General features: G+C 34.4%; 2 protein-coding genes across 3 annotated transcripts; one reads left to right on the top strand and one right to left on the bottom strand.

The window, feature by feature from the left end:
* Positions 1-99: 99 nt before the first annotated feature.
* LOC123220984 (general transcription factor 3C polypeptide 5-like) lies at positions 100-7,212 on the top strand. Its single transcript, XM_044643635.1, has 14 exons — positions 100-676; positions 1,093-1,426; positions 1,537-1,629; positions 1,731-1,821; positions 2,050-2,125; positions 2,817-2,859; positions 3,259-3,430; positions 3,556-3,654; positions 4,134-4,202; positions 4,742-4,880; positions 5,185-5,386; positions 5,678-5,817; positions 5,932-5,971; positions 6,715-7,212. The coding sequence occupies exons 1-14, from the start codon at positions 542-544 to the stop codon at positions 6,873-6,875; spliced, it is 1,794 nt and encodes a 597-aa protein (XP_044499570.1). The 5' UTR covers positions 100-541; the 3' UTR covers positions 6,876-7,212.
* Positions 7,213-7,468: 256 nt separating this feature from the next.
* On the bottom strand, positions 7,469-12,151 carry LOC123220986 (cell division control protein 2 homolog). Of its 2 annotated transcripts, XM_044643637.1 has the most exons (9): positions 12,002-12,151; positions 11,494-11,554; positions 11,228-11,412; positions 11,004-11,124; positions 10,323-10,496; positions 9,646-9,809; positions 8,772-8,859; positions 8,592-8,645; positions 7,469-7,802 (listed from the first exon to the last, which is right to left on the bottom strand). In XM_044643637.1, the coding sequence occupies exons 2-9, from the start codon at positions 11,515-11,517 to the stop codon at positions 7,713-7,715; spliced, it is 900 nt and encodes a 299-aa protein (XP_044499572.1). In that variant the 5' UTR covers positions 11,518-11,554; positions 12,002-12,151; the 3' UTR covers positions 7,469-7,712. The 2 variants fall into 2 exon arrangements, with proteins under 2 accessions (XP_044499572.1, XP_044499573.1); XM_044643638.1 differs by lacking the exon at positions 11,494-11,554 and having other exon boundaries at positions 12,002-12,120.
* Positions 12,152-12,432: the final 281 nt, after the last annotated feature.

The following is a 12,432-nucleotide window of genomic DNA, read 5'->3' as shown; positions in this document are numbered from 1 at the left end:
AATCATTAAAATATATTTTTACCTTTCACATAAACATAGACCAAACCTCAGGCGGGAATAATTCTTTTGGCCATTATCTTTACCCGTGGCAATACCCTTTCTTTAAGGTTGAACATGAGCGAAGATTTCATAAATCTTCTATGGCTTTATTGAAATGCATTAAATGAATCTATTCAAGCTCCACATGTTTCAAAAACTATCAAAAACATCCCTTCTGTTTTGGAGTCCGTGTCCATCTCACTATCTCTGGACAGCGAAAGGCGCGAAACCCCAATCTTACCCATAATATTTCCTGCAAAATTTTATATGAAAGTTAATCCAAACCCTAATTTTATTCCTAAAAAAAGTCTAATTTATATCTAAATTTACAAATAAATCTCAAAACTTATTCCAAAATTCGAAATTTATCAACTAAAAGCTTTACTGCTGTTGCTGTCGTCACCATCGACCAACGCCACCGCAGAAGAAACGCTCCTCCACCACAACCACCGTGATTTTTAAGACTTTAGAGATTTGTGTTGATTTTTTAGCACTGACAGTGATGGGAGTGATAAAAAACGGCACCGTTTCTGGCAATTTACCAAGCAATGAAACCTTTGCTGTTCACTATCCGGGCTATCCTTCTTCGACGTCACGTGCCATCCAAACGCTTGGAGGAACTGAGTCACTTCTCAAGGTCTGAAATAAACAAACTACTTTTTTAAAATTATTTGTTTGTAAACTTGGGACAAGTTTATAATTTTATCATAGTGGTCACGGTTTCTGGGTGGCAGGTTTGAGTTACATTAGAAAGTAATTATATTTATCAGAATTAGGACAGTTCCCAAGTAGTAAATTTTGAGTGTCACAAGAGTTAAAGTTGATCATTCTAGGTTTAGAATTTTGTAAATATCCGATTTCTATCAAATAAGATTTATTGTGTTTTCAGTACACAGCATTCTTAATTTGTTTTTAAGAGTCTTGCTGACTGTAGGCACCGTAGGTGTTCTAAATTAGTGTATGGACCGATATAGCTATAGGAATTTGCTGAAAAGATCAATGAGATAACATTCCATTACAGCCTTCTCATTCATGATCTGGCATGTCTGGCAGGCCCGTAGTTCAAAATCTAACAAGTTGGAGCTCCATTTTCGCCCAGAGGACCCATATTCACGTCCTACATTTGGAGCACTTAATTCTTGTAACAGCTTTCTGTTAAAAATATCTAAAAATAAGTCTTCTGATGGCCAAAGTGCTGAACCGTCTTGCAAGATGTTGAAACATCCGTTGCCTGAGACAACTAATAATGGAAATAGTCAAGTTTGTCAGCCTGAAGGCAAATCAGTTTCTGCTGGCAAAGAAGTTGATGCGCAGTTATCAGAAGAAGACAATGTAAACCTTTCAGCTGATATTGTTGCTAGGGTCTCTGAGGGTTACTATTTTGATGGTTAGAATCTACTCTATGCTATATTTCATTAACATTTTTCATTCCCAATATTAATGAGAAATTTAAGCTAATCTTTTGCTGTTTCTTTTCCTTTTTGAAATTTTGTGAAGGCATGGCTGACTACCAGCATGTTGTTGCCATTCATGCTGATGTTGCTAGGAGGAAAAAAAGAAACTGGACAGAAATGGAGGAGAAACATTTTGGTGAAGCCTTTATGTTTTATTGTTTATGTGCTTTCATCAAGCGAAATAGCATTTCTTATTTGTTTACCACATGAAAATGATGATTTTAAAAAAATTTTTAGAGAAGGATGGTCTCATGAATCTGGACGAGGATGATGTGATGATGATGCTGCCCCCATTTTTTGCACCTAAGGATATACCAACAAATTTAGTGTATGATACTGTGTCTTTCTTATTTGGTTATATTAGATACTTTCTTCTCTGATATTTTGGTATGCCTGTATCTTTGATTAAATAGACGTGCTACTTCAATGGTTTTCATGCAACAAAATTCTATAGCCGTTAGTTTGGAAAAAAAAAAAGTGTTTGCATACATCTATCAGATGCTAGATTATTGAAGAACACAGTGATCGAACTAACTTCAGTCTCATATTTTTTTAGGTTAAGACCATCAGCCCTTCCTAGTTCAAAAAAGAAAGAAGAAGAAGTTGTGCAGAATCCTCGTGAGCTTTTGACTGTAAGAAATATTGTTTAAGATTTTTCTTTATTTCATTTTGGGGTGGTAAATTGTTGTTAGAGCTATTTTACTTGTATTCAATCAATCCATCTACACTATAGAGGGTATCCCTAAACCCCAAACAGGAGAAATTTGTTTATATTTGTCTGAAAATATCCTATAGTTTTATTGGTTCATCAGGTGGTTTTGTAAATGATTACCTAATCACGATCATCCATTTCCTTTTTGACTTGATTGGGAGTTATTTATCTTTTCCACTCTTTGGTGTAAAAGCGTAACATTTTCCATGGTGAAGGTTTAATTATTCAAAGCATCTGAATTTTGGAAAATGATTCCATTTGCTTTAGTTTTGATTGCATAGAAGGACACTGAATAATTTATTGGAAAGTATATTTCAGTCAAATTGGTTTATTGGAATCATTTTTAAAAAAAAAAAAAAATCAATTTGATCTGATGGCTTGATCGAATGATTTTGTTCTTAGATTTTTGGCTCTACATATTGATCTGTTGAGTCATGGTGTTGATTCTATGAATTTCTTCCCCAAAATGTGTATGCAATTCCGTTTTTTTCATTGATAATAGATGTGATCTCGCATCATGTCTCATTCCAGATGCTAGCTGAAATTATTTAATATAATCTTCTATACTCTCTCAAGTACTGAACTGACAATCTTTTTGTTCTTTTTGGCAGATGGACATAACTTCAGGTCTAGCAATTGATTTTAACATTAAAGATATCCTTTGTTTAGTTTGAGCTTGCAAACTTTATCTCCCAAACCCAATTTATCTATTCTATATTTCTTTCTCTTTAATAGTAAATCTCATTTATGATTAAAAATGTATTTTTTTAGTAGATTTTGCATTTTAATCAGATTGCATTTCTGATGGGTTTGCAATTTAATCAGAATATGATTGGTCAATTCTGTAATTATGTAACATTTCATGTTCAGAGTTTGCTGTTCCTGGTGGCTTGCAATAATCCGGTTATGTAGCATTTTATGTTTGGAGATCAGTTATAGAAAACAATGCCTTAGATATTACATCTTATGGCATTTAATGGAAACTGAAATTTTTCAAGACGTATCCTGCATGATTTTTGCCCCTTTTGTTTCTGTTATACTTAGCATTCTTACAGATTCCTGAAAAAGTAAACTGGGAGGAATTAATATCTCGAGATTCTGAGCAATGGAAGTGGCAAATGGCCGTGTCTAAGCTCTTTGATGAGCATCCTATATGGCCTAAAGCATCCATTACTGAGCGATTGCTTGATGAAGGTCTAAAATTTAACCGGTTGATGCTTAAAAGGTTTTCTGCCTAGAAGCCCACCCTTATGCAGATAAATATTTTTTAGTTGCTTCAGACAATCTGACATGACTTTCTTGCCTGTGTTGTGGACAAATCTGATATTCTGCTTTCTCCTGGTTTGACAGGCTTATGCTTGGAAATGCATACTACTTCTCTAATGGACCCTTTCTCAGGTTCTGGATCAGAAAAGGTTATGATCCTCGCAAAGATCCAGAATCTCGCATGTGAGATTTTTTACCTAAATACTATTTTGCACTTCTATTTCTATATAGTGCATTGGCCTGATTGTTATATAACACATGCACATTCGTGTGTGTGTGTGTGTATTGACTGTTTGGTTCCCTAATGGCGAATAGATTAACACTCCAGCCAGAGAAAAGTGTTTCATTATTTATGTCTTTGATATTGAATTGATTGTGTACTGATGGTTGATATTATGATGATACATGACGATTCATTTCATGGTTTTAAAGTGCTTACATCAAATTGTGACTAGAAGGATGACTTGGATTTGAATTATTACTGGTAAAAATATTTGAACAACTTGCATGCATGTCACCATAAATGCTGATGCAGCAAACCACAGAGATGAATCCCCCTATAAATTTGGTGTTATCTACTAGAGTGTTCTATTACTATTATTTTTATTTTCTATTTTGAGCGTTTATCTTGATGCTTACATTCTAACAATTTGCTTAAGCAGATATCAAAGAATTGATTATCGAGTGAAGCCACAAGTGCGGAGCTATTGTGAGTCTAATGCAGCAGCTAAGTAAGTTTTTCTTAAAGCTTTTTCCATTCAATTTATAATGCTGAAACTTTATGAGTTGGTGTTTGGTATAGTCCAATTGGAATGTCTGCATGAGAGATTTGTTGATCGTTTTAAGTTCATTATTCTTTTAAGTGATGGGCTACATAACATGGAGTAGCTGTCTAAATTCTGGGTCCTTTGGAGAACCCCTACAGAGAATTAAAACAACAGTTTAAGTGGTACTTGAGTACACTGCTGACCTTTTGGGCTCACGATTTTTTAATTATTTGATATCTTTAGGCATGAAGAATAATCATGTCTTAGCTGGAACTTCGGCTTTTACCATGGTGAAGTTTTGGTTTCTGGTTCTAACCTTTATTACTATAGTGGAGAGATTGAAAACAAAAAAGGCAACTGATCAATGCTAATTTAATTTAAATTTAAACTGTGTGTTTGGTAGATGAATAGTATGCTTTTAGATTTGTACATAATGGTTGCTTGTGTAAAGTTCAGGAATTTTGTTAGCAGTTTCTTCTCTCAACGATCTTTCATTCCCACAGATTGAAGAATAGATGGAAAGATTTATGTGCATTCAAAGTATTTCCGACCAAATGCAGTACATCATTACAACTATTTGAACTTGCTGATGATTACATTCAACAAGAGATTAGAAAGCCCACTAAGGAAACAACTTGCTCTGTAAGTTTCATATATTTTGTTTTCCATATCTGCGCATGTCTGCATTAATTTACTTTGGTTTAAGTTTCTCCACCATTTCTTCTCGTTCAAATGTTATAAAGTGTTAGTATATTTATTGTTTTCTTGTTCTTTTTATTTTATTTTATCTTTTATTGTATGCTGCGAATTTATTTTCACGCCTTTTCGGTCGGACTTACATGGAGCAGTTCTGTGCAAGTAAACAGTTTGTCCATCGAATTTTGTATTTAATATGTCTGCACAATCTGCTTGCTAAGCTCCAATTTTTATAACTTTAAGTTTACAGTTGGAAACAGGTTGGTTCTCAAGGCGTGAGCTTGCTCTTATAAGAAACCGTGTGGAGGTTAGGTTTCTGTCAGTGTACCCAGAGCCGGGTGCGGGGAACTTACTGAAAACTGCTTCAGACCGCTTTGCAAGGTTAAAGAAGATATCATTTTTGAATCATACCTTAAAACCTTGTCAAAAAGAACACCAGCACGTGAATAAAGGTTAGAATTTCAATTAATTTATGTTATATTTACCCCTTGTTAAATCTGTTATTTGTAACCAAAACTTTGTTGATCGAGTATTTTAGTTTGTTTCTCTATTTTTGTTGCACTTTTCTTTTTAAATCGGCCTGAGTAGTCCCGCTATACTCTATATTTTCCATAAATGATCGCGGTGGTTAGTATAAAAGAACTATATGTGATTTATTTAAATGTTTTCTAATCAAAATTCTGTTAGTACTAGTTGCTAAAATCTCGAAGTGCTGATCAAAATTTTCAATTTGGAGCTTATAGGCGACAAAGATAAAGGAAAACATGAAAATCTTGGTGATGAGAATGAAGATAGGATAGAGGAAGTTGAGTACGAAGACGAAGAAGATAGAATAGAGACCGATAACAGTGAAGATGAGTCGGATGCTGAAGCTCTGGATCTGGTAATTAAATGCCTTCTCCTTTTATGATTTTTGCATATTCCTCCCTTCTAAAGTGTCAGTGTATTCTTGATTCCAGCTTCTGTCTTGTTGCTTTTTCTTACGCTTTCTTTGTAGGTCGATGAGGAAGAAGAAATCCCCTTTCAGTCTCAGTCAAGTATCCTTGAATAATATCTGTCATGTGCATTTCCTTTAAGACATGCATGCATCTTTGGAATAAGCAATGATGATTTGTTTTGTAGGCTAGTTTCACTTGTGCTAGAAATGAAATTTGAATCAACAATGTTATAACATACTAGGTAAATCACGCGTCAACAAAGTATAAGAGACGTTAGGATGATAGGAGAAAATTAGTTAAATGGTGTGTCTAAAGTAAAAAATATATGTTAGAAGTCGGTTTAGTTGTTAGATGTCATGCCTCTGTCTCACCTAAGATGTAAACCTCATTTATTCTTGAACATGTTTATCTGATTTCCCCAACCTATTGATAGCCTTAAATTTAAATCCTAAATCCCAGGTACTTTAGCTTAGGGGTAGGTTTAATTCGAGCCAAATTGTCTTGGGCTCAACTCACTTGTTAAATTCTAGATGAAGCAATTTTAGTGTATCAAGTTTGAGGTTGGATTGTGATCGATATCAGTCTGTCTCACTAACAATTATTTTTTTTTTAGCAATTCTTCTTCTTTGACATTACTATTTACCTTCTTTGTTATTATTATTTATTAAATTGAACTGACCATTCTAGGTTCAAGTAAACTTGAGTAAACCCTTATTTGGGTTAAGTTCACCTCAATCCATTCCTACTCTAGCTCATAATTATACACTATTTTAACAACTTACTTTATCCCTGTATGCATATTTCCCGGTTTCATTGGATTTCCTACATACTACTAATATTAGATCCAGATTGGGAGAACAACTCAAAATTATATTTACAAGAGCTTTTTGGGAGTTTTCCAGTTGGTGATCTTGGTGGTGACAATAAACAAGACGACAATGCTAGCGACGGGGAGTTTCAGACTTATGAGTTGGATAGTGATGGTGATTACTCAGATGAGTAACCTTCGATCCTAGCTGTTGATATGGATGGAGGTATTTATTTTTACGGGAAGTTTCCGACTCATGAGCCTAATAGCGACAGTGATTATTCAGACGAGTAACCTTTGATTCTAGCTGATGATATGGATAGAGGTATTTATTTTTCCAACCTTATTTGCTGGGTCTGTTACTCAATCTTTGACCACTTTACAAATCTAAGCTGCAATAACATTAGAGGTGTAATATATAGGAATTTATCTTACATTTTATAGTGCTGGTTTGATTTTTAGCTTCATTGTAAGTACTATTTTGTTGAAAAACTTTACATTTATAGAGGTATGTAATGAATTTTGGGGAAAATTTATGATTCAAGAATATGATTGTGATAAACCTCATAAAACATATCTCAAATTTCTTATTTAGCCTTCAAGATTCAATCCTGATTAAACTTAAACATTGCTTAACTTGTGATTGGTTCAAATCCAAACAAGACCTCAACTTGACTCGAAAACAATTTCCCTTTGGATTTGCTTTAATTCCATTCAAACTTGATGTTCGAACTTGATTTGTTCATCTTGTCAACAAAACAACATAAACCGAATTAGGAGGCAAGGCATTAAAACGAATTTTGTGGTCCCTTTGGAATATATATGTATATATAGAAAGGTGAGACTATGATATTTGACCAAAAAAGGACCACAAAAACACACTTAAGTTTAACATGGATTTGGTCATTCAAGGTTGAAGAGAAACTGAGAAAAATTGCAAGCAGATTACTCAACAATCAAAACCCAGAGAATGCTACACAAACAATATAGACAACAATATCTCTTGCACACCATGATCAGACTACGGTGGTATTAGGGTACGAATCCAATATCCTTGAAGTATTCATGCTCTAGAGCGCTTCTCGCTGTGATTCTTCTGCTTGGATCCATGCAGAGCATTTTCTAGAAAGTGAACATTGTGAAACTCCATAAGTTGATAAATGATGGAAGAAAACAGAAATAATGGCTTTGATTTCAGTGTTCAAACTAAAATGGTGATATCAATGGAGCCAACAAAAGGTTCAGTAAGATTAAGACTTTAGATTATCTTCTGAAAGATGAAAGGTTTGGAAAGATAAGACTTTGGCTTCATGTACTCAATAACTCAGGCAGTGATGCCAAAAGAAGGTTGTATAGCCAATGGTGATAATTTATTAGCTTTTGGTTCGAGGCCCCATACTCAGGTTTATCAGGATATTGTACTTGTCGACAACCTTACAAAAGCAGCAGTCAGGAGAGTTCCAAGTCAAAAAAGAAAATTTTCTCAAGAGCAGAACAACTTCAGAACTAAAATGGCTGCTAAAACTAACATCCCCACAATTCTCTCTCTCAAATCTCAACATAAACATCTTTGTCCTATAGGCAGTGTGGTCAGATTTTTTGTCCCATCAGTTCTCCACCACAAATTTATCCACACCATTAGGCATAAAAAATTTCTGTAATATGGGGCATACTTGAAAATTCATGGAGATCACTATAGGTGGCCCTAACTGACATAATTAACCTATAAATAGATAAGAGGATCGGCTTCATTTTGTAGAAGCAGTGTGGAGATGCAGATAGTCTTATTATAGGAAGCACAAGCTAGCTGGTATAAGTATCTAGGTACTATGATGAGAACTAAGAGGTTTCAGTTGAACACTTTCAGAAAGGGAAAATAATTAATGGTAAATATCTTAAATCCAAACTTACAGAAAGAAGATCAACACCAGCTGGCTCAAGGTTTGGAACTACACTTGCCAAATCCTGTACGATGCATCAAGTAAATTTAACAATATTATTACACACTTATCTTTTTCTCCAAAAGAAACAATATATTCAGAGAAATTGATGATAAAAGACACAACCATGACATAAAAAATTTCTCATTACCTTGGCAGTCCACTTAGGAAAGGCAGATTTAAAATCAGGTAACGAAGTCACTCCAGGCCATATATCCTCTTTTGGGGTTCCCAAGACCCTTCAAGATAAAATTGTAAGTTAGCACCAAAATAATTACATCAATAGCAAACTTAAAGATACAACTCAAGATGATTTGGTATAAAGAACATGCTGTATAAAGAAATACCCATCAATGGCTAATTTCAGAATCTACAAGAAAGAAATTTAAGGAAATCCTCACTTGAAACTGTAAGACATGGTAAAGACCATGAATTTTTTTTTTAATTTGCCTAGTAAATAACAAACTTCTACTTCGTGTTTCCTGTGCTAAATATAGAGAGCCCTTAATCTCGTACTTTTAGATCCTTCTTAAAATATTTTCAAAGGATATACAAAGCCATTGACAGAAAAAGATACTCAACATTTGATAGATCTAACCTTCAATGTCTAACTCAGGGCAAAGACATTAAACATTTTAAGCATAAAAAACATTTTTGCATTTCAACAAATATAGTTCATCATTGATCACAAATGATCATTCACATTAACGATGGATCAGATGAATGTCAGCTTCTGTCTAGAATGAACAATTACAGAAGAGTCAATCTTCACCTATCTAATTATACACATTTAGAGGGTGCTCCAAAATTTTTCTGTGAAAACATGAACCAGCATTATAACCAGTTTTTCTTTTTTTAAATTTTATGGTCCTTTGAAAACAAACAAACAATAGAATTTGGTCTTACAAAAATACACATATATTGACACACAGCATTTACTTTCCATTTGCTGCAAAGGATGCAACTAAAATATTTTTTTCTTAGACAAACAGAAGGAACCCAAATTATGCTGGGAAATTGTAAACCTGAAGATCTTGAATAATTCATCAATCTCAGAGTCTCCAGGAAATAACGGCCGTTGGTTCACCATCTCAGCAAATATACATCCCACCGACCACACATCAACTGGAGTAGAGTAATGACGAGATCCTAGCAGTATTTCAGGTGCTCTGTACCACAGTGTCACAACCTAGAGATAACCGATAATGATTATGAAACTAGCACATGCTACATGGTGAACAAAAAATTTTTAATTGTTAAACTTGCCAATGTATGAATCACTGGGAAATTAAAGATATGGCACATATCCGTAAATATTGCTCATTCCACCTTCCCCTTCCCAACCCAAGAAAACAACAGGTTCTAACTCAAAGCATTTTGACCTCTCTAGCTCTCACAAGGCATACCTTTCTTCCCTTGTTTTATAGCCTCCAAATATTTCCTAGTTCCTCTCTCTCTCTCTCTCTCACCTCTCATATGATACAATGAGAAATGAATAATATTGGCCATAGCAACAACTCACTACCTCTCATCTAATAAAAATAACAAGTTTTGCTCATTAGAAAAAAAAAAAAAAATCTCTGCTCAGACCTGTAGAAATACAAGACAGCTGGAGTGTCCTTAATGTACTGCTGTGCCTTCATTTTACAACAGCAAAAAGACATAATTACCAATAAAAAATAGAGTTAGTGCTGATAGATACCTCATGTGTAAATGTCCTAACAGGTATGCCAAATGCTCTGGCCAGCCCAAAATCTGCAAGCTTTAATGCATTTGTACGGCGATCTATCAGCAAATTTTGTGGTTTCAAATCCCGATGAAGAACCCTATGAGAATGGCAGTAGGCAATGCCACGGAGAATCTGGTATAGGAATGTCTGCAGTGATGAAAATTATTAATTTTTATTGTGGTAACCATTTTAATTGTACTAAGCAAGGTAAACGAAGATCCATCGATGTGAGAAAAACAGTAGACAAGGGATCACTAACCATAGTAACACATTTAGAATAATAATTGAGAGAAAATAATATAGGTCACTATACGTCTAATCCTACAGCATTGTATTTTTTTTCTTGATAAACTTGAAAATTATGAATAAAGAAGATACATTTGACAAGAACAGGCGAATTCATGGCCTCCTCTGGACACGGGACAAATTTTGTAGATAATAAGTACAACTTCCATTTATAAGAATATAACAGATCAAAATCACTATTAACTAATCAAATTCCTTAAAGCAATAGGATATTCGAATTAGATAGTTTAAATTTCCAACCTATTGATGAAATGCTTCAGGCAGCAAATAATGAAACACTGGAGAGCAGAAGATTTATTCTTGACTTCTTTTTCTTTTTGAAGCCAGATAGCAGAAACTATTACTCACTTTTATTAAACGTGGGTCCTTTGCGAAATCTGGGCTTGAATCCATGTGCTTCTTCAAATCCAAGTCTAGATACTCAAAAACTAGATACAAGCGATTCTCACTGTGTACAACATCCTGTAACCTGTGCCAGAAGAATCACCATTTAAAAGTCAAGTTTGTTTCAATGGAAGTAACAATGACCTTTAACAACCGGACACAATCAAACAGATGAGCAGAATACACACCTAACAATGTTTCCATGCTGCATTTCTTTCAAAAGGGAGATTTCTCTAATAGCAGTACTAGGCACACCCTCATCCTCCTGCTCTAAACGGATTTTCTTCAATGCTATTGTTTCATTGGTGTTGCGGTCACGAGCTTTGTACACAACACCATAAGTTCCTTCACCAATCTTCTCAACTTTCTCATACTAGCAATTCACCAAAATTACAATCAGTTCAAAATAACGCATGGATTAAAATACCAACACAACTATAATCTGAAAAATAACTGCCTTTTCCCCTACGTGGTCCATCCTGCCCAGCTAAAACAGCCACACAGCAGGAGTAGCTCTGAAGTCAAACAAAAATGGCCAAGTTTCAGTAAAACTTCACTACATAACTAACTAAAATCATCCATCAGAAAACACGTACAAATCCTCACCCATAAACTCAAACGTGGCTAAATTGGATAAAATGGCACCCAAAAAAAAAAAAAAAAAAAAAATCACTCTGAAAGTTTCAGTCATTATCAAACTCGAAAAAGTAAAAGCACATATCTAAACAATGAATGTTATCAAAATCAATTACAGAGCAGAGATAAGATCGGAAGCTTAAAACAAAATGCTAGTCCAGTTAAGCATTACGATTCAAAAACTTCCAATCAACAATCCATACATAAACATTACAGCATTTCAAATTTAGCACACGGAAAATAACGCACAATGTAACTACATAATTTACTTTAATATTGATCAGAAATTACTTAAAATTAGTGAAAAATGAAATTAAATTACTAACCGGAGAGAATGACGGCAACCGGCGCCGGCAATAGCAGTTACCGGCGGGGAAGCAGGCCGGTAGCTTTTTCAGTTCCAAGCGGTGAACCAAAGATCTCTAGGGTTTCAACTCTCAGTAGAAAGAGTACAAGTGAGACTTATATAAGGCTAATCTAATGTGAGGAAGACCATAAACACCAATTATATAATGCCACGTGGATTAACATTTTCTATTGTTTTCACAATTTTTTTCGTTTGCTGTTCATTGTGTGGATGTTTTGTGGTGCTAACCAAGGAGGGAAACAATCCAAATTGTTCCACCTCTTTCGATATTTGATTCAAAACTTGAGTTTGAAATAAAGAAATTTTAGTTTGAATTAAAGGTATATTCAAACTTAATTGTTAGTTTGACTTATGCGAACTTAAACTTAAGGGTTTTATATCATTGAAATC

Source organism: Mangifera indica, chromosome 7 (genome assembly GCF_011075055.1).
Source record: "Mangifera indica cultivar Alphonso chromosome 7, CATAS_Mindica_2.1, whole genome shotgun sequence".
In the NCBI taxonomy this organism is placed as follows: domain Eukaryota; kingdom Viridiplantae; phylum Streptophyta; class Magnoliopsida; order Sapindales; family Anacardiaceae; genus Mangifera; species Mangifera indica.
This window is presented reverse-complemented; position numbering and strand designations above follow the sequence as displayed.